Source organism: Mya arenaria, chromosome 3 (assembly GCF_026914265.1).
Source record: "Mya arenaria isolate MELC-2E11 chromosome 3, ASM2691426v1".
Taxonomy (NCBI): Eukaryota; Metazoa; Mollusca; class Bivalvia; order Myida; family Myidae; genus Mya; species Mya arenaria.
In genome coordinates this window covers 22,994,146-23,016,105 of record NC_069124.1, presented here as the reverse complement: position 1 = coordinate 23,016,105, position 21,960 = coordinate 22,994,146, and the positions used below count along the sequence as shown (strand labels likewise).

Here is a 21,960-nt window from a genome sequence, read left to right as displayed (position 1 = left end):
GATCCTTTTCCTTACGATTTGGAAATTATTGCAGCATGAAAACAAATAACATAAAATTACTTGTATTTTAGAATGCGATCTTCGACAGTTTGGTCAGAACTGTAGTTCAACCTGTCATTGTATTAATGGTACCGACTGTAACAAGGTCGACGGCCTTTGCTCTCCACCAGAAAAGTGCGACGATGGATGGAGAGGAGACAACTGTCATAAAGGTTTGGGTTATAACTATTGAGTTTGACTGAAACTAAACGTTTCAATACATTATACTACAAGTTGTAGCTAGTTTTACAGTTAACTGTTGATAGATTTAGCTTTACCGCATAGCATTTCTGCCAAATAGCTGAACACATTCATAGATACTAAGAAAGCTAAACCAAATTCTACAAAAATCGAATATGGGATCAGTACAACAAGTTATCTGTTATATTACATTGTTAAATAGTACACACTTTCTTATTCGTATTAATGTGTGCATAGCATTGTAGAAACACACTGCGTAACGAATTGAACGAATTAAACTGTTGGTAAAGAACGGTGTTTCATTTTCTTTTAAACATATTAATAATTTCTGTTGAGGAACTAAATAAAAATGATTATAAAACATACTTAAAAATGTATTTATGCCTGCATTTTTGCTTTGTTACATTGTTTAAATGAATAACATAATAATGATCCAAATTCTTGCCTTATATTTAAAAAAAACTATAGAACATGCAACAATTACAAGTAGTTTACAACTATTTATTCGCTATGAAAAAGAATACGTTTGTTTCATTTCACTGTATAGCTTGTGGCAATGGAACATTTGGACACGAATGTCAAGGCAAGTGCCACTGCTTAAATAATGCTACATGTGAACCTCGAACTGGACGCTGCCCACTACAAGTATGTGCCCCTGGATGGAAAGGGGATAACTGCAGTTTACGTAAGGGTTATGATATATTTCCTCCTGTTCAGTGGTCAAGCACGAAGAAAAGAGTTAATACAATTATTTGAAATGGATATTTATAATTTATATGTTTAGAGCTGATTGTGCCACCAAATGGATTCACTTTTACATAATATCAATTCCATTGTTAATAATCAGTGACAGATATGTTGTGCGAAAATTGTTTGAAAGCTAGAATAATTGTAAATGCTTCAAGAATGTTAAAGGAATTAATGCGTTAACTAAATGCGTTTACTGCTAAGGATCGTGCAGTTAGTGTGCAGTTAGTGTGCTTTCAAGAGGTATAGGGCTTAGAGTTTTAAGATGGATAATGCCTAGATGATGATAGTGGACTTTGCAGTGTTTTGAAAACATCAGAGCACAGTAAATGAATAGTGTCACTCAATTCAAGACTGCTATATAGCTTTATAAATGCATGTTGATTTATATTAAAGGTGTATATTTTGAGTATCTGACAGACGTCTTTATCAGAATGTTTTCATAAATGCTTACACGTAAAAAGCTATGGCTAATGCCAAGCTAATCGCAAGTTATTAAAGTAAAAATAACTTTTTGTTTAACTGTATGCAACTTCGATTTAAATTCAAGTATTGAGTTTCTTGGTATGAATTGTACGATTGTTCGATGGCCTTTTTCTTACGATTTGGAAATTATTATTGCATGAAAAAAAAGAACATAAAATTACTTGTATTTTAGAATGCGATCTTCGACAGTTTGGTCAGAACTGTAGTTCAACCTGTCATTGTATTAATGGTACCGACTGTAACAAGGTCGACGGCCTTTGCTCTCCACCAGGAAAGTGCGACGATGGATGGAGAGGAGACAACTGTCATATAGGTTTTGGTTATGACTATTGAGTTTGACTGAAACTAACGTTTCAATACATTATACTACAAGTTGTTGCTAGTTTTACAGTTAACTGTAGATAGATCTAGCTTTACCGCATAGCATTTCTGCCAAACAGCTTAACACAATCCTAGATATTTAGAAAGCTTTACCAAAATATAGAAATTCGAAAATTGAATATGGGATCAGTACATCAAGTTTTCCTTTTTTTCATTTCAAATATTACACACTTTCTAATTTGTGATAATGTGTGCATAGCTTTGTAGAAACACAATGCTTAACGAATTGAACAAATTAAAGTTATGGTTTAGAACTGTGTTTCACTTTTATACAAATTGATTATTCTAATTGAGTAACGAAATAAATATTATTACATTACATATTTAACAATGTTATAATGCTTGCGTTTTTCTGCTTTGTTACCTTATATAAAAAGATAAAATAATAATTATCCAAAGTATTGGTTAATATTAAACACACTGTATAGAACAGAGCTCTTGTCAGAACTGAAGTTCAACCTGCCATTGTATTAATATACGGTACCGACTGTACCAAGGTCGACAGCCTTTGCTCTGCACAAGGACAGTGTGATAGTGGATGGAGGAGGGACAATTTTCATTTAGGTTTAAGTAGTAAAACTCCGGCTAGACTGAAACTAAAGTCAATGAAACTCCATAAATTATATCGTAGCTTATATTATAGATAACTGTTCAGAAATGCAACTTAACCATATAGCTTTTCCACCAAATAGCTTACAATTATCCGATATATTTAGAACGCTAGACCATCTTTAATCGAAGTCGGATATGTACTTATAACCTAAAATAGTTTTTGTTTTGTTTACTTTTTAAAAAGAACAATAACCCTTATGAACTATAACGTCTTCATGTGTTCTAATAATTAACTGAAATCCTGAGGAACTAAATCAAATATGATTATATTACGTCTTTTCGGCATAATCATGGTTGCCGTTTCTGCTTTGTTTTGTTATATATGATACTATTATTGTATTGGTGTTCCTTGAAACATATTTATCTAACACTTTAGGGTATTTTACCATATAACTCAAAGGAATGCGAAGTAACTAGGTGTTGAAAATCCCCAGGTTCACTTCTTGTGCCTCGACTGTAAAATTAAATTAAATGTGTTAATTGAAAAACGTCAACAATGGACACAAGTCACAAGTCTAAACTTTAATCTAAACTAATGTGTGTAGTGTATACAGATAATCACCTGCAATGTTATGCCATATATCTGTATCAGTTGGTGAATTCGTTTCTTAAAATCTCTGTTTCCACATAGTTCATGCAAGTAGAACATGAACAAATTTATACTCACCCTAAACATATCATACCATAATTAACTTACGTAGCGTTCAACGGTCATAGAAATGCTACTGATATTAATAAGAAAACAGTTACATGCAATCATGCTCCTTTTAACAGCATGTGCATTTCCAAGTTTTGGACGAAATTGCAGCAAAACTTGCCATTGCTATAACAATTTGTCTTGCAACCACATCACTGGCGAATGTAGCATAAATAAATGTGACCCGGGTTGGAAGGAAGACAGCTGTAGTAAAGGTCAGTGCAATTTGGTGATTTGGTAGAATCGTCAATGATAAATGTGTTTGTACTCATTTAAGCAACACAGAAGCACTGCCTTTTTTATATGTTTCAATTTTGATCTAATATATGCATTTTAATAATATTTCGGTTGTCATTTTTTCAAAATTGGATATTTTGTACAATTTTACTGTATTGAAGTTTTGAACCGCATCATAGTGAACAAGAAATTTATAACGTTTAGAATATCTATGCGATATTTGTTGTTATTTCTATTAAAAAAATGTTATATTCCAAACTGATACACATTTCAGAATGCAGTTTTGGATCATACGGTAAAAACTGCGCTTACAAATGTCACTGCTACAACAATTCATCGTGTAATCATATCAACGGAAAATGTCATAAATGTTCGCCTGGTTGGCAGGGCATATCATGCGACAAGGGTATGATGTTTTATAAACACATGCTTATTATTAATTTTATTTCGTCTAATGTTGTTGTTTTATCTGAGAAGATGATTTTTAAAACGCATACGAAATCATCATTGACCGCAAATATAAACCTGTAAGTTTAATATCTTGAAAGAAATATGATATAATATATAAGGTTTTCATTGCCATCTTTGGAGCCTATCAGGGTTACAGCGGTCTCTATCGATTTCCCCTTTCATATAGTAGCGTTACGATTGGCTAGTTTTGCACTTAATTATTTTTTGGACGCATGACATGATTAAGGCAGATAAGAAATATATATTGTTTTAGTGTTATAAAGTTGACCCGTCCATTCATTATAAGTTTCGATAAAAAAATTCAGTTATGGACGATTATGGATTTAGCTAAATTAAGTAGAGCTGTTTTACAGGAGAAACTTTAGTCGATAAAGTACTAAAATATCAAATCATCTCTGATAAACTTACGTATTTTACATCTTATATTACGTGTCTCTTTAAAGTCTATAAATGATCGTTTTTCAAAGCAATTAATTGAGAACATATCCACACCTTTACTTTAACAGTTTGGTATTTTTTATCATAGCAGATTAAAACAAAATTGGGTGTGAAATTTAATATTAATTGCTGCTGCTATAATTTACTACCGGTCTTTAACTATAACAAGATTAAATGTCATTAATGATTTATTGCCAATGAGACAGGTATACCCTGTTTATTCAATAACACGTTGATTTTATGGCATTTTGTCACTAAAATCATGCTGACAAAATTTCATGTTACAATTTTTCAAATCAAAATATTTATGATTACGAAACATGTTTGATTGAGTGCAAAATGGTATACCAAAATGTATACAATTAAGATTTAGAACTTAAGCACTACTAATAAACATGTTGACACGATGTAGATATGTAAACCATTATCGTTCAATACCCTTATTTATTTAGTCTACAATTCAACTTGAAACATTAACATTCAAGAAGAAAAGTGTTACGTTTTACATGTCTCTTATTGAGTATCATATATGAGTTCAATTAAATAATATTGATATAAGGAAAAAAAGCGAAAACGTAATGGAATAATTGTATCACTATAAATGACAAACTTCGTTGAACATACCATACCCAAAGTGTCATAACTTTTCCGATAGATTATCTCTATTCAGAATCTGCTGTGAATACGCCGCGAGGTGGGCAATAAAACTATTATCGTACAGTTGAATACACTGTTTCTGGGCATCGATTTTCTACAATTTTTTCATAAAGTTTCAAAAAGGACCAAAATATATTAAAACAATCAATTTTTTCGAAAAGTGCAAAAGAAATCCTGCATCGCAAGCCGCTGGAACCTATACGATCAGATATCTATATATAACTTGAAAAAGCAAAACAATTATTAGCTCTTTCATAATTCAATCTAGCTTTAGGTGACCAACAAGACCCTTATAAAGGACCACAATGTAAAACCCATACACTCTAAACAAAACCATCCTCTTCAAGGACAATACTTATCCTAACATACATGTAGGAAATAAGTTGATTTGTTGAAAGACTTATTAGAACTGTTGAACTATTTTTTCCATATAAAACTTTATAGGCAATTCTATACTTATTCGTTTGAATGTTAGCCGTTTATTACACATGTTTTTGTTTTTTTCAGAATGTGACCATGGCTCCTTTGGGCAGAACTGCAGCGAATACTGTCATTGTTATAATGATGACGACTGTAACCCTATACACGGCACATGTGATAACAGATGTTCTCCTGGTTGGCAAGGAGACACGTGCAATACAAAATGTGGAACTGAACATTTCGGGCAAGACTGTCATTATACCTGTAACTGTGTGAATGGAACATCATGCGATCATATCAGTGGACTGTGTACCATTCAGGAATGTGAAGACGGATGGCAAGGGACAAATTGCAGTATAGGTCTGTCAAAAAGGAATTCCTACCCTTCTTGCCCTCAAATCTTTCCTAAGAACTGAAGTACTCGCTTTCCCTGCATCCCCTTTTTCGTACAAAATAAATGATATTCAAGGTCTGCTATATTCATAATGATATGCATGCTTATATGGAACACTGTTGTACTGAGTTTATTTTCTTCTGATTAATTCCGAATAATTTCAACTTGTTTAACTAAAAATAGCTGGGAACAACAAAAATATATAAATATTTGACATCAAGCATATTATTTTAAGTCATTTTTATATGAGCTTCTGTTCAATTTGCTTTATACGTTTAGGAGAACAAAGCACCTTACGGATTCAGAAAGCACAGTCGATGAAGACTTTAGAGGAACAATTGTATTATATTATATCCAATGGAAGGCAAAAATGTTAATGCAAACACATACATGTCTATAAAAAGTTTAATTGTAAAGTGATTTAACAATGTTTTAATTAACTGATGTACAATTTTTAAACAAAAGTGGCTAAAAGTTACAACTTTTTACCATTTATCTCTCTTTTAAAGCGTACAATCTTGAATCGTTTGGAAAGAAAATCTGTTTAAAAATATCATTGTTTTACAAGTAAAGAGTGTGATATACGTTGAATATGTTCGAAAACTGTTCACGTGGTTGGCAAAACAAGCCTAGCAGTCAACAATGTGACAAAAGAAGAAACGGACAAGATTGTAATAAAAGGTGTAGTTGTGTGAATGGATCATCCTGTGAACATGTCAATGAAGTATGCACGATTCAGGACTGTGAAGAGGGATGATAGGGAACAAATTGCGGTATCAGTGCGTTGAAAACCACACCCTACTTGTATTTGAAACTTGTTTAAATATGTCCCCCTCTCAAGTGATGAGTCATGTTTGACATTGTATACTTCTGCATATATATAAAATGTTTACTTGAATTTAATTATTTCGGTCAACACAGTTGCGATATTTCAAATGCTTTCTTCTTGTTTTGGGGCATCTTTGTTTCAAGTCGCCATTGCTTCAATTCCTCTGTGCTTGCTTCCATCTCATATTCGTAGTGAAAAACTCACTATGCCTTCGAGACACAAACATATACAAATATGTGTAACTTGGGACCTAATCGTTTAGAAAATAAACTTATTGCATTTATACTTCTATGAAACATGCTTAAATAATTGCCACAACTTTATTGATTACAACATGTTTTATTTTATTTTATTTTTTATGTATTTGTGGTATGTTTTGAAATAAAGCTGCCTATAATCTCAACGTACTCTTATCATACCAGTTTGTTTCCGTAAACATTAATATTACACTGATATAATATTCATTGTTGGAAATCGTATACCCATTATTGTTTTTGTTTTTACTATCAGTATGCGGCCTTCAACGATTTGGGAAGAACTGTTCGGAAGAGTGCCATTGTGACGAGTGTCATCACATCAACGGATCCTGTTCATTATTCTCAGTTCAGTGTTACTCGGGATACCAAGGGGATTCCTGCACTCAAAGTATTTAGTTAGACTTATTTTGCATCCATTTATACAAATGAGTTTCGTTTTGAAGTTTTTTAAGGTCTGGTAGTAAATCAGCTACCGTCCTTGTGGTCACTGAGTAGAATATACTTTATTGTATTGTATTCACCTACGAGTAAAACAAATCGCGCTAATGATGTGTACAAGATTTATAAAATCGTACATGAGGAAATCTCATTTCTAAGCAATGAGTTATTACAAGATAGAAAGATGCCTATTGGTAAACACGATGTAATATTGTTTTCATTTGTGCGTGAAGATGTTTTGTCATTTTCCCAAGTTATGAAAGTTACTATGAAATCAATGTTTATTTCTTGTGGTTAGTAGTTATTCATATTTAAATGAAGTTTTAGTAGGTTTTCAATTTTATATACTTTCTTTATCAGAACTTACAAACTCCGAATCAACAAGCACAGTCGGTGGGATTGTTGGAGGTTTAATGGGTACCCTAGTAGCTGTAGTACTTGTGGTCGTTGTCGTTTTTATTATTAGAAGGTAATACAATTTTCACGCGAATACTTTTTTGACATAGTTTAACGGCTGTAACGATTTGAGGCATTGGTGTTTACAATAAAATATATATGATTGATATTGAATTTTGTATGGCGTTCTTTATTAGATATGCGTAGTAATCATTCAAAACTGGAATCTAATGAATGAGTTATGGTGTAGATTTAGAGGAATGTCCGATTAAAAAAAAATAACGTTATGTCGAACGATATTTAACCTTTATCGATATATTTTGACACTATATTTTACTACTAAAATTGAATGTTATTATGAAGGTCAGTATGTGTCAATAATTTTATAAATAGCCGTTGTACATTATTTCTCATTGTTCAGAAAGCTGAACAGCGATAAGCCTGCCAAAGACTTCTCAAACAAACCACCTGCAAGGTCAAATCCAGGAAAACCTGACTCATTTGAAATGAGGAATAATGCTTCCAACAATCCTACGTATTCCAACGGTATGTAATTCTAAATCGGCGTTTTGGGGCTTTTTCTACATATTCATTTCTGAATTGAAATGAAATCAGTTTTTCAAATTATAATACATTCTTGGATCTTTGTCAACTTATCGAAAAGGTGCAGACAGAATTCGTTAAAGATGGACTTTTATATAAAATATATAGATCTCAGGCAAAAAAAAACACATTGTGTACGAGTTATATTATTCAGAACTTGCAAACGGGGGTGATTACTACAGTTTTAACGAAGCCGTACCCGGATTTGCAATTCAAGAGTTGTGGAGTTACATCAGGGAAAAGATGAAAAATAATCGAAAACATCTCTATGACGAGTTTGCGGTAAGACTTATTTCGGATTGGGTTGAATATACTAAATTCGCATTAGGAATTCAGTATTATTATGCAACTAACTAAATAGATGTGTACTGATAGCAATATTTCTGCATGAACAAATACAGCAAATAACTTTGATCCTATTAAATGACAAATGCTTAAATTGCAAACTACATTAGAAATACATGGTATCTAACAGACAAAACTGATATTGATGTTTAGTTTGCCTTAACTATTGATATTTTGTTTCACAAGGAGTTCTGTTTTATTATAATTCTTAACTGCCATGAACTTACTATTTCAAAAGTTCAATATGTTCTCTTATGTTACAGACGTTGCCAACTGGACTTGTCCATAAACATGAGGTCGCAGCTCAGGAAAAGTACAAGGGCAAAAACAGATACAAGGAAATGTATGCATGTAAGCCCCATCAACATTGTCTTTATCATTGTCTTTTTGTTGGCGCAATTGAATGTTGATTTTGTCATATGTTTTATCAATGTATACGTTACGTTTAATTTATTTAGTTACATTTTACAGTTCATTGCAAAGATAAATCTATAGACCAGTTGATTTTACCTCATGTTTACATCAGTATAGTTGTTTTATTGAATTTGAGCGACGTCATTTAACCAGTGGCATGACCCAACCGGTTTCATGTTCAATCTTGAGGGTTAAGCTAACAACGTCAACATCAATATCGTGGACGTCATTGAATTAAATTTGATGCGTTTCGGATGGAAACCTCTTTTTAGATATTCTTCTTCCAAGTTCGTTAGGACAGTTATTGTAAGTCAACTTTTTAAACGGGAATATTTAATGTTTTGGTACGCGTTGGCTGCATTTGTCTTGATTTGTTGATAATAGTATTATTTTTCCTCCCCACTCATAAATGGGGATACATATTGTATTTGCTCGTGTTATACTGCCTGTCTGTCGTATTTGGCCGATGTGGCAAAGTGTACATAAAACCAAACCGGTTCAAGGTAATTGTTATACTTTGAGGTCAACGGTAATATGACCACATTTCGTGTCCACTTTTTGAAAATGCCACAAATGTCACCACAATTATAGAAACGATCGGCTAAGCACACGTAGCAACCATCTAGTTAACATCAGCATGAAACGTCTTACCTCATTCAATATGGGTACAAACTTAGTGTTGCGAACAGGAAAAACAAAACTGGTGGTGGAATCGCAATAACCTATAGAAATGGAATAAGCATGCGTAAAATGAAAGCAGGATCAACGCCAAATTTTTAGTATGGAATATGGAAACTCATTTTCAAAAACATTACATTACATGTAATTGGGATATATAGACCTCCTGCATTAGCGACTACAACACAATTCGTTACCGACTTCTCAAACTTCTCAAACAAGACATACTCCCGCAATATTCGAATCTGACGATAATGGGCGACTTCAAACATCTTAGACTTAATAGCACAGCCTTTGATTGCAAAAACTACCATTGTAACCGATAAGCCCATTGTTGATCAAGGCGTATGTAAAAAGGCTGACTGGTTTGATGAAGAATGCTTTAATGCCAAACGTTTGTATATCAATGCACTGAATAAATATAATAGTAGTAAAAATGAAATTAATAGGCGATCATTTTGTGAAAATAAAAAGCTTTATAAATGCCTTGTTAAAAAAAGAAAAGACGTTGTGAAATTAATAAGATAAAGGCAATTGAAAAACTAAGGCACTGTTAACCAAAAGATTTTTGGAGGCATTTCAGTAAAACGAAATCTAATAGTAATGATATTAGCACTGATGAATTTTTTCGCTATTTTTCAACTTTAAACGATAATATGCCAACTGCATCAAATGAAGATGCAGAGAATTTCTGTAATAATCATGATTTTGATAGTAATGATTGTATTTTTGAAGAGCTTGACACTCCAATCACTGTGCAAGAAATATTACAAAAGTATTAAAGAAAAATAAAGCTTTCGCCGGTGACAAATTGTTAAATGAATACGTGTCAATTTATGGTGAACTAGGAAGATATCCATTGTATATAACAAGACATACACGAATTATAAAATTTGGGTGTAAAACACTAAATAGCGATAATATTATCGTTAGTACATTGTATAATAATCTTTTAACAGATTGTGCGAAAGGGAAAACTAATTGGGCTAGTAATGTAAAACTGTTGCTTAACACAACTGGTTTTTCAAATGTTTGGATAAACCCTAGCTGTGTCGATGTGAATACGTTCTATTTAGTTTTTAAAGAACGCCTTATTGATCAATTTAAACAATCTTGGTATAATTCTATACATAACAGCCCAGTGTTGTGTACTAACAAACATTTTAAAACCTCTTTCGAACGCTCTATGTATCTGGATAAATTTTCTTCAAAGTATCGAATTCCTCTAACTAAATTGACACTCTCGTCTCACCAGTTACGTATTGAAACTGGACGTTATGGAAATAACAGAATTGATCATCATGAACGTTATTGCACCATATGTAATAATGGTGACATTGAAGATGACTTTAATTTTGTTTGTGTTTGTGACGTATATGATGATTTACGTATAATGTATTTGAGAAGAAAATATATCGTTAGGCCTAGTATGATGAAATATATTGATCTTATGCAAGATACGAATTATTCCGAACAGCTTAATTTGTGCAAATTTGTTTCTAAAGCATTTGAACGTCGTCATAACATTGTAAATATTGTTTCATGATCTTTATTAAGGTATACATTTTGGCTTTTTTTGCATACCATAATATATCTTTAAAAATCTAGCTTTCATCATGAAAATTATTATATAAATATTTACTAATTAGTTGTTAGTCCATCCTCACTGTCTAAGTGAAATGTTAGTGTAATGTAAAAGTATATAATGTTAAAATAATAATTATCAGTTCTTTTCTCATATCTGAGATTTCAAACCTATCATGTTATCGTTGTATATATGTTTAATTGAATGTATTATATCTATCATGTAATGAGGAGCACTTTGTGTTCAAGTTACTAAATAAGTTGAATCTTGAATCTTAATCATCACAGAGTTTACGACTGGCGTGGATGTTCTTAAATGTGAGCAAGGACCGTTTCTATCTGACCACTGTGTTGTAAAAGTCACTACAAATGTGAAAAAAGAAACCATCACGAGTAAAACTATAACTTCGTACAATTGGAAAGATGTTTCTAAGGCTGATTTTTCTAGTGACTTAGCTCATATATCCATTGACTGTAATGATGTTGATACATTCGTTAACTTAATATCTTTGATTCTGAAATAGGTAGAATTATCGATAAGCATGCACCGCAAAAAGAGAAAACTAAAATATGTAGAGCGCAAAAACCGTGGTTTAATGAAAAAAATCTGCATCTTGAAAGGACTCTCAGACAATCAGAAATACTGTCGAAAAACATATAAACAACCAGAATAGTTTCAAGCATTTATAGAAGCACGAAACAAATATCATTATGAGATATTGTCTACCAACATATTAAAGCCTTATTTAAACGAACTTTTACCCATCATTACGGAACAAGTCAACATGTCTTTACGACAAAGAGTATTTCCCTCTAGATGGAAACAAGCTATTGTTAGGCAACTTTTAAAGAAAGTTGGTCTTGAACTTGAATTTAATAATTATAGACCAGTGAGTAACTTATCATTTCTTTCGAAGTTGATTGAAAAGGCTGTTTTAACCAGACTTAATAGTCATGTGGAAAATCACGATCTTCTTCCAAAGAACCAGTCGACCTACAGAAGCTTTCACTCCTGCGAGACGGCTTTACTTACACTTGTTAATGACCTACTGGATGGCATGGAGAATCAAGAGGTAACAGCGCTTATTGCTATCGATCTCAGTGCAGCCTTCGATACCGTGGATCATGACATTCTACTTGATGTACTTCACAGTCAGTACGGAGTCAACGATTTAGCTCTGAGATGAGTCGATTCATAACTACGACCTCGTAGTTGCCGTTTGTGTGTGTCAGCACCGCTAACACCGCAACACTGTCATCTCCGCGTATATTGGAGTGCAGTGTCCCACAAGGCAGTTGTCTTGGTCCCTGGCTCTATCTCACTTATGCTGGAACATCATTTGATGTTATCCCACCATCAATATCGGTCTATGGCTTCGCAGATGACCACACTGCAAACAAACGTTTGCGGCCAACTTCTGTTACCAATGAACTTAATGCTATCAAAGAACTTGAACAATGTGCAGTGACAATAAACAATTGCATGAATGGAAACAAACCAAAAATGAACACCTCAAAACCTGAATTTATTATGTTTGGCAGTAGATAATGTTAAATAAATGTTGTACTAACGAAATAGACATAGCTGGTGACAAAGTTCAGTCAGTCAGTGTTATAAGGTCCTTAGGTGCTCACTTGGACGAAACTCTAAATCTTAAAGATCATGTAAAAACAAATGCAGAACCGCAATGCTAAACTATATTAGAATTAAGGGAATCCGTAAATTTCTTACTGCAGATGCGACAAAAATTCTTGTACTTTCAATAGTCATCTCGTGCTTAGATTAATGTAATTCTATACTGTTTGGCATAGCAGAATGTGATTTATACAAACTGCAACGTATTCAAAATATGTGTGCAAAACTTGTCTTAAAACGTGGAAAATTCGAAAGTTCTAAACAAGCCCTATATGCACTTCATTGGTATTCTATCAAGGCCAGAATTAATTTCATGAATGTTTCATGTACCAGTGTTCTGTTAATGATGCACCTGCCTACCTCACGGAACTTTTGTCTAAACACATTTAACTAATTTACTGCTGTAAGGCATTAGCGGAAACCAAATCTCAACAATTCCTGTAATATTATCTAACATTGGTCTCACCCTAACCTTCAAACTTGATTTGATTATTCTATTTTAGACGACCATTCACGAGTACCACTTAAAAAGGCCAAGCCAGATGATCCAGACTATATCAATGCTTGTTTCATCGATGTAAGTTTTATGTCTTGATTCACATTTTATCTGAACATAAATATTTAATCACATATATTTTCTTTTTTTTTTCTTTTAAAGAATCACTTTTGTTTCATAGTCAATTCACTTTGATAAATGAAATTTGATATACGAGACTAACTCTTCCTTGTTCGTTTGTAGGGTTATGAGAAAGTAAACAAATTCATCGCATCGCAAGGTAAATCTTAATAATTACTTTTTTCATAATTTTTCCGGGCGGATGTGGCAATTTCATATCTTATTATTGTAATTCGTCGTTCCAGTCGATCACGTCAACAAATTTATATCACATCAATATCAACAATCATTTATACCCTCATTGTTTTATTTACTGAAGGTCCGACGAAGAACATGATTGATGACTTTTGGCGAATGGTTTGGCAACAGAAGGCTGACAAAATCGTGATGCTGACAAATCTTATTGAAATGGCTTCGGTATTTGTACTGATCGTACCTATATAAAGCATTAAGCGTTTAATCATTTGGTGTTTGAAGCGTATATACATCCTAAGAACTATTTGTAATGAACTAATGTTTATAATCAAAGATTATGGAAATATTAAATAAATACCTCTTGTTTAATATATTACACGGCCTCTAAACGCCAGCTCCACCACTTTACGGTGGTGCAAAGAAAAAGAGCTGTCGACACTTCCGTGGTGGAGCTGTGCCCTATGTTTACATGAACAAATGTGAGTATGATTTATATTTTATTTGATAATTTCATTGAACGGATATATTTCGAAAATCGCAGAATGTGGTACCGTGTAAGTACACTTCTACTGTAGGCTGGTTACTATTTCGTTTCAATATTGTGCAGACTGTGGTGCCAGGAGCTTTTCTCCCGAATCGGACTTGTTCTTATTTTGAGATCTGATTGCAGAGCAAGTACATTTCGGTGCTTACACACCCCGTAAGAACATTCTCACGCATGCAAACATAACTGCTATGTGAAGTACTTATGCCGGAACAAAACAAAACTAATAACCACTTCTTAAAAAGGAAAAATGCACATATTTATAAAAGTGGTGGCGCAGTTGCCCTATTGGTGGCGCTATCGAGTATGTTTTGCGCTTGAAGTAATATAAAAAGTTAACGCTTTTGGAATTAATACAAAAGTTGCTATGTTTATCATTCATTGAACATTATGCTGGTTATGCATACTACTTGCGGAAACAAAACTCTACGCGAAGGGCTAGAACTGGTAAAAATTAACAGCACATAGCCGTTTGTTTTCGAAATAGTTTTCAGTAAGGTTAAGTTAGTTCGCGTAGAGTTTTGTTTCTGCAAGTAGTATGCATAACCAGCATAATGTTTAATGAATGATAACATAGCAACTTTTGTATTCATTCCAAAAGCGTTAACTTTTATATTACTTCAAGCGCAAAACATACTCGATAGCGCAACCACTACTCGACAGCGCCATCACTAGGACAACAGCGCCACCACATTTATAAATATGTGCATTTTTCCTTTTTTAGAAGGGCTTATCAGTTTTGTTGTGTTCCGGCATAGGTATTATACATAACAGTAATGTTTGCATGCGTAAGAATGTTCTTATGGGACGTGTAAGCACCGAAATGTACTTGCTCGGCAATCAGATCCCAAAATATTCACAAGTCCGATTCGGGAGAAAAGCTCCTGGCACCACAGTTTGCACAATATTGAAACGAAATAGTAACCAGCCTACAGTAGAAGTGTTCTTACACGATACCAAATTCTCCGATTTTCGAAATATGTCCGTTCAATGAAATTATCAAATAAAATATAAATCATACTCACATTTGGTCATGTAAACAAAGGGCACAGCTCCACCACTGAAGTGTCGACAGCTCTTTTTCTTTGCACCACCGTAAAGTGGTGGAGCTGGCGTTTAGAGGCCGTGTATTAGTAATACTGTATGTCTTCAAAATTGATTATTCAATATGGAGTTGGAACAGAAATGTTCTAGTCTCTTAGATATGGGATAATATTCAGAATAACTGCTAACATGTACCTTTTCTCAACGTCAAATAAGCTTCGTTCGTAACCATATTAACTGCAGATAAAGTGCATACAGTACTGGCCAGAAAAAGGTGACACCTGCTCATACGGTGGCATAGATCTATCATACATCGACACGAAAGAATTCCAAGACTACAATATACGCGCATGGGAAGCCGTGAAGGTACACTTGAATGCTATAATTAAGAAATAATTCATGATAAGCAAACAATCACCGTCAAAAAAACCCATTCTTTCTCTTTTTGTCAAATCATAAACACTATAAAAGTATTGCGCTTTTAATAATCTTAATGTTTCCTTTTGTCTACAAAAAAGCAGTTTAAACATTTTACCTAGTTTAGTTGGAACATTGTTTTAGATATGACTGAGTGTTCTGCTCTAGGGATATGTTCAGTTCGTAACAAAAAAGCATTCGACGGATATTTTTAAAAGTCTACAAAAATGAACAATGAAAATGTCCATGTTTACGGGTGATCATTAATATTTCAAAATGTGTCCAAATTTATATTTTAAGACTGGCAGTAAACCACGTCGAATACGCCAATTTCACTTTAAAAGTTGGCCTGACAAGGACGTTCCAGACAGTGCTTGGTGCCTCGTCAACTTTTGGAAAGCTGTTGACACTAACAAATCAGCAAATGAATCACCGATTGTTGTGCACTGCAGGTAAGATCGATTGATTCTAAAACATAATGTCATTACTTGATAATATATTTTTGATTTCACTTTATCCTTAGTTACCTCTGATGGCAAATCAATTGTCTATGTTTAAGTTATATTCATCCCAAGAAAGTGTGAGTGTTGCCAAATGAGATCAACGGCGTATCATTTACATGCATGTAAAATATATTGAAAACATAAGTTGCTACTACAAAGAACAACTCAGCATTTTATTATTTACAGTGCTGGAGTTGGTCGGACTGGAACATTCATTGCCCTTGACAACCTGATTCACCAGGCAAAAACAGAAAAGTACGTTCGACCTCTACAAATGGTGCAGACACTTCGCAGGCAGAGGGTAAACATGGTACAAACGAAGGTTAGTTGCTTTATTAATCTACTCTTCGTTTATGTTACAAATTTGAAATTTAACAGCTCAAAAGAATAGATAACAATACCAAAACAAAATCCCCAACATTGATTGATATTATCTGCTTTGTGCTTGAACCACTGAATAAGGTGAATGTCACAGTCATGCTTTTAACATTTTGTAATTATTCAGCCCAAGTATCCGATAAGTGACCTTTCATACATTTTGTATAGGAACAGTATGTGTACCTTCACGAGGCCGTAGCAGAGGCGCTGCTGATCGGGACACATCACGTATACTCCAAGCAGTTTGATAGTTTCTACAAGCACATGGTCAGCAAAGAGCCCGGATCGCTGAAGACGAGGGTTGAAGAACAGTTCAATGTGAGCTACAAAACTGTTACGAGAAAGATACATATCTAAATATGAAATAAAAACGACTTTAAATGAGTATGCCTTATTAATTCTAATAATTTCATACCGATCAAGCTGATACTAGTGAGGGCTGGTAACAACATGTCACTTTACATGTAGTTAGTGCTTCGTGTCCAGTATCTACTTTAGTTTTGTTTTCCTCCTTCTAAAGAAACATTTTAAGTTATTAAGAACGCATTGTTATTTCACTGGACAAACAGAAGCTGGCATTTATGTGTTGTTGATACCATACAAGTTTTAATCTTTTTACAGCTGATTGAAAATGGAATTACAGAAGAGACGGTACAGGAAAGTGGTCATGAATATGGAAACATGGAATCCCTGCAATCTGAAAGTAATTATGTTAGGCGATTAGATACTGGACTTATTCTTGCTAAAGAATTACTTTTCGATTATTTTAATCATTATTATTATAAATTCTGATTTAATTTTAATGAAAGTATTTGTTATATTTTCTATGTTTAGTAGATGCCTATCGCCCTAAGCTGAAGAACAGAGGGTCCAACATAGTCCAAAGACTTGGAACTATTTTCTTACCGGTGAGTAGCAAACGCGTTTGCAAATTATTGTACGTCATTAACGCAAATGCTTTGTTCTGTTTGTACTTAAACTTGTTTATTTAAAAAATGTTACTTAACATCATTCTAAGGACCCTTTACAATGTAACACATGTTATATTGAAAATACTTTATTTAACTAAATTGATCAGCAATAAGGCGAGCTGCTTGTTGAAGCGCATGCATTGCTATTTATTAGTAGATGTAAATATACTACAGGATCAATATGTTGGTATTTCTGATGCAGCTGGTATACATATCATTCTTCACGACTAAGGCGGAATGTCAATGGTTTAGTTTGAAACAAACATGATAAGAGACATATACTGTACATCGTGTTATTGACATCATGTGAAATTGGAAAACGACCGACCAGGATACTAACTTCGTTGTTTAAGAAATTCATGCACTGAATTCAATTCAAAGTGTCGGTTGTTTGTCTAGCATTATCACGTCACTAGTTTATAGCACGTTTGGGTTGACAAGTATGACCAATTATAGTAGGATGGTTCGGCGGCATGTCAAATGAAGTAACATGGTTTATCTACATTAAATGTTTATATGGGAAAGTTTGATGCATTTGTTTAATTTCAGTTTCCCTATATACGTACAGTCGAACCCCGTTGGCTCTTAAACCAATGGACCGTTGAAAGTACCTCGAGCCTAGAAGAATTCGAGCCAAGCGGGAATGCTTAAATTCAGTATAAAAATCGGTCCTATACATCCAGTTCGAGCCAAAAAGGAATTCGAGCGAAGCGAGTTTGAACCAACGGGGTTCGACTGTACATATACATCTAGTTTAAGATATATGTTTGTTTGATTTCCTCATAGAACTACGCGAACAAAAACACGTTCCTGATGGGAATGTCGCCGACAGAAAATACGCTAGAAGAATTCTGGTCCTTGATTGAGGAAGAACACATCACCACCGTCATCATGCTGACGTCACAGTCACATGCCGCGTACAAGGTTGTGATTTAAATGTGTTACCATCATTATAATCCAATAGACTTTTCGTTAGTAGGGTGCTGTTAACTCGAAGGACGTTTTACAAGACGCCTATTTAGTCAAATGCATATCTGCATACATCTGCAAATACCAGACCAAAAGTCAGTGTGGATAACCTTCGTATATATGCCTTTTCTTCATTCTTATTTCTTTAAAGACGCTATTTATCATTTCTGGATCATTTTCATAAAAACAACCTGTTTGCTTTACTGTCAGTATAACAAGTGTGTACTAGTATTATTAATTGTGATACGTCAGTCGACGGCGTGTTCTTTCGTTAAGGAGTAGAATAATAAACATATTTCAAAAGCAAAATGTTAAACACAAGCATTCATGATATAAGTTTGTTAGCCCTATTGCTATGATATCTAAATATTATTTCAGACTTGTCAGTACCTTGGAAGCAGTGACGGAAGACAAATTGGCAAGTTTAAAGTCAACTGCATCCATGAGAAGCAGAACAAAGCTTTCAAAGAAAAGTGTTTTTCATTCAAGGATGTTAACCACGAGGTAAATAATATGTCAATGTAACGAATAGTTTTCATGTTGTTGAATTGTTTCATTTAAACTTTGCAATCTTGACCATATAACGATTTATTTGTTACCACAACACTTTGTCATAACAGTTAGGTAATTTGACAATATACCATGTGGACAAGAACATATGTGTTTTGCACATATTAACACAGTATCACATTATTCAGACAAGATATAACGATTGGTTGTCATAATAGTACACTACTTTGACCATTTAGTATCAACTCCGAAGAGGACATCTCTACTCTTGGACAAACACTCACTTTGAACAAGATTTAATATACTTTGTCAAGACATCATTGCACATTTAGATACTATGCAATGGTAATATGACAAAATAATGCATTTCCCCTACATGACTCACTTTAATCAAGACCTATTGGACATAATAATAGGTAGTGTATGGAAGATAAGTTTGTAACATTTTAAGAAGATATATTCAGACATAATAACATATCATTTTGACAAAAAGGCATAACAGTTAGGAATATAGAAAACTCATTAAAATAGCACACTAATTTGAGAACATTACGATAGGACGTTCAATGAACTAATAGCCTTGAAATTTCAAAACATAAGACTGGTTTGGCGCTTCATAAAAATTCATGCTTTACGTAAAGTTGAAATTCAAACAATATTTCGAACAATTTATAATTAGGCTTAAATAAATATTCAACTTTTGTTTTTATCACACTAACTATTTTTAGTTAGCCGAAACAATACACGGTACAGCCTAGCAAACACACAAATAGTCAAACGTATCCTGTTATTCTCTACGCTCATGTTTTGTACATTTAAGGACGAGGATTATCTTACGACAATCCGCCAGTTTGAATTTTCGGCGTGGGGCGATGGCGAGGACACGCCAATCGGTGTCCAGCCAATGCTGGATATTTTGGAGGCAGTCAACAGGTGGCAGCCTCATCTCGGCGAGACTAGACCCATCCTCATACATTGCGAGTAAGATCAGCGAACTATTTTTCGTGGCTTCATACTTATTTCTATAACAGGCTAAATACGATAATTGGTTATACACGGAAACGTTGCACATACATATTAAGTTTAAGATAAAACAGATAGAGGACAATCTATAAGCGTTTGCAAACAATAATCACATTGCATTGTTAAGTTTTCAGAAAATAAACTGTTTGCAAGCCAAGTGCTTACATACTTAAATTGTGTGAATAAATATACGCTATTTAATTGTGTAGGTGGTATGCTTCAACATTGATGTCATGTGTGAATATTTAGTGCTTAACCAGAAACATTTAACAAAACAAATACATTATTCTGATTTTACAGATCAGGATATTGTCGCAGTGGGGTTGTGGCTGTACTTCTGAATGAAGTTCGTCGGGTTCAAGACAACAAGGGCCAGATCAATATCGTGGACAGCGTGATGACGATGAAACAACGGAACAAAGATATTGTGCAGAACCCGGTAGGTTTAACATATGAAGTGTTCACAAATAAACTTAGACACAGGACCCTATATGTTGATAGAATAAACTAGTTATTCGACCCTCCTTTATTTACCGACAATGGTGGTGTATAAGCTTATTTATACTCGCACTCGGACCTTGTCCATTCGGCGAGTGCTCCGTTAAGATTGTTAGTCATTTTAGGATTTTGGAGCATAGTACACAGACAGAATGTAACCCTGGTTAGAGCTGCCCTGGTTATTTAACGTGCATCAGTGTATAGCACTGTCATACGGGTCCCACATTTTACGTCCCACCCGGAAGACGTATTTTAGTGATGCGACGGGGAATCGAACCTGCGAATCCTGGATTGGTAGTCAAGTGTGTTACCACAAGAGCACGGATCAGCCACCGACTTAGAGTTTGATAACGCTTTTATAGATACAGACACAATTTTCGTGAGGTCATTTCGGTATTTATCTATCAAATATCAATCATGTGTAATTACAGAACGAACTTACAAACCAATTCAGTTTATTTGTTTGTGAACCATTCTAACTGTGCAGTAAAACATCTGGTTTCTACTGAATTACGAATTTATATCAATGTCCTGTTTTGCAGGCACAACTTCGATACATCTACGACGTCATGCAAGAACATGTCAAACAAATCGATGTTTATCAAAATTTGTAGGCCATGGCAGAAAAGTGTTTACCCATTTGTACAGACTTTGTCACATTTATTATATCAAATGACGGTTTACATTTAATAGTTATGCATGGTTTAAATGACACCTGGTATACGTTGGTTGTTATTACTCTTATTATACGGATTTTATTATAATATATAGCTAAAGTAGAGAGGTTCAGTATGGACTAAATAACTGTGCATTCGAAAACGAAACATGACTTTAACAACTCATAACTAAAATAATATCATTTTTATGATTAAATTCCGAAAATTGTTGCATGAAAATAATGAGGAAGCACTCTTTTAAGATTACCGTGTAAACTCGTTTATAATTGAGATTCACATTATATTATCATTGATCAATTTTAGACTTATTTCGTTCCATGCACAGTAACTAATAATATTAATATATTATTTTCTGTTGCTATATCAACCTGTGATGCTTACGAAATTATTCCTTGTATTGCATTGTGTTGGTGTTGGGATTCATTTATGTTCGTATGATACTAAAGGAATGTGCAATTTTAGGTTATGGATAGTGTAAATGTAATTATCAAGTACTTAAATTGATTGCTGATATGTGATTAGTTAACTGTTAGAATGAAACGTTTCAGGAAGAAAATGCGTTCAAGTAAAAAAAAACTGTAAACATTTGAAGTATGTTAGGAATATGAATTATTTTCCTTTCATGAAAATACATTTTAATTAAACTTAGAAGAGC

At 33.8% G+C, this 21,960-nt stretch overlaps 2 protein-coding genes across 2 annotated transcripts; both read left to right on the top strand.

Annotated features, from left to right (window-relative positions):
* Positions 1-3,643: 3,643 nt before the first annotated feature.
* LOC128225854 (multiple epidermal growth factor-like domains protein 10) lies at positions 3,644-7,262 on the top strand. The gene is made up of 3 exons (XM_052935751.1): positions 3,644-3,806; positions 5,474-5,746; positions 7,120-7,262. The coding sequence occupies exons 1-3, from the start codon at positions 3,644-3,646 to the stop codon at positions 7,260-7,262; spliced, it is 579 nt and encodes a 192-aa protein (XP_052791711.1).
* Positions 7,263-7,488: 226 nt separating this feature from the next.
* LOC128225853 (receptor-type tyrosine-protein phosphatase alpha-like) lies at positions 7,489-21,270 on the top strand. The gene is made up of 19 exons (XM_052935750.1): positions 7,489-7,498; positions 7,665-7,773; positions 8,122-8,246; positions 8,458-8,585; positions 8,912-8,999; positions 13,464-13,537; positions 13,700-13,736; positions 13,896-13,993; positions 15,603-15,725; positions 16,077-16,228; positions 16,466-16,601; positions 16,826-16,975; positions 17,279-17,360; positions 17,492-17,565; positions 18,415-18,552; positions 18,976-19,101; positions 19,928-20,088; positions 20,431-20,569; positions 21,171-21,270. The coding sequence occupies exons 1-19, from the start codon at positions 7,489-7,491 to the stop codon at positions 21,240-21,242; spliced, it is 2,022 nt and encodes a 673-aa protein (XP_052791710.1). The 3' UTR covers positions 21,243-21,270.
* The last annotated feature ends 690 nt before the right edge of the window (positions 21,271-21,960 follow it).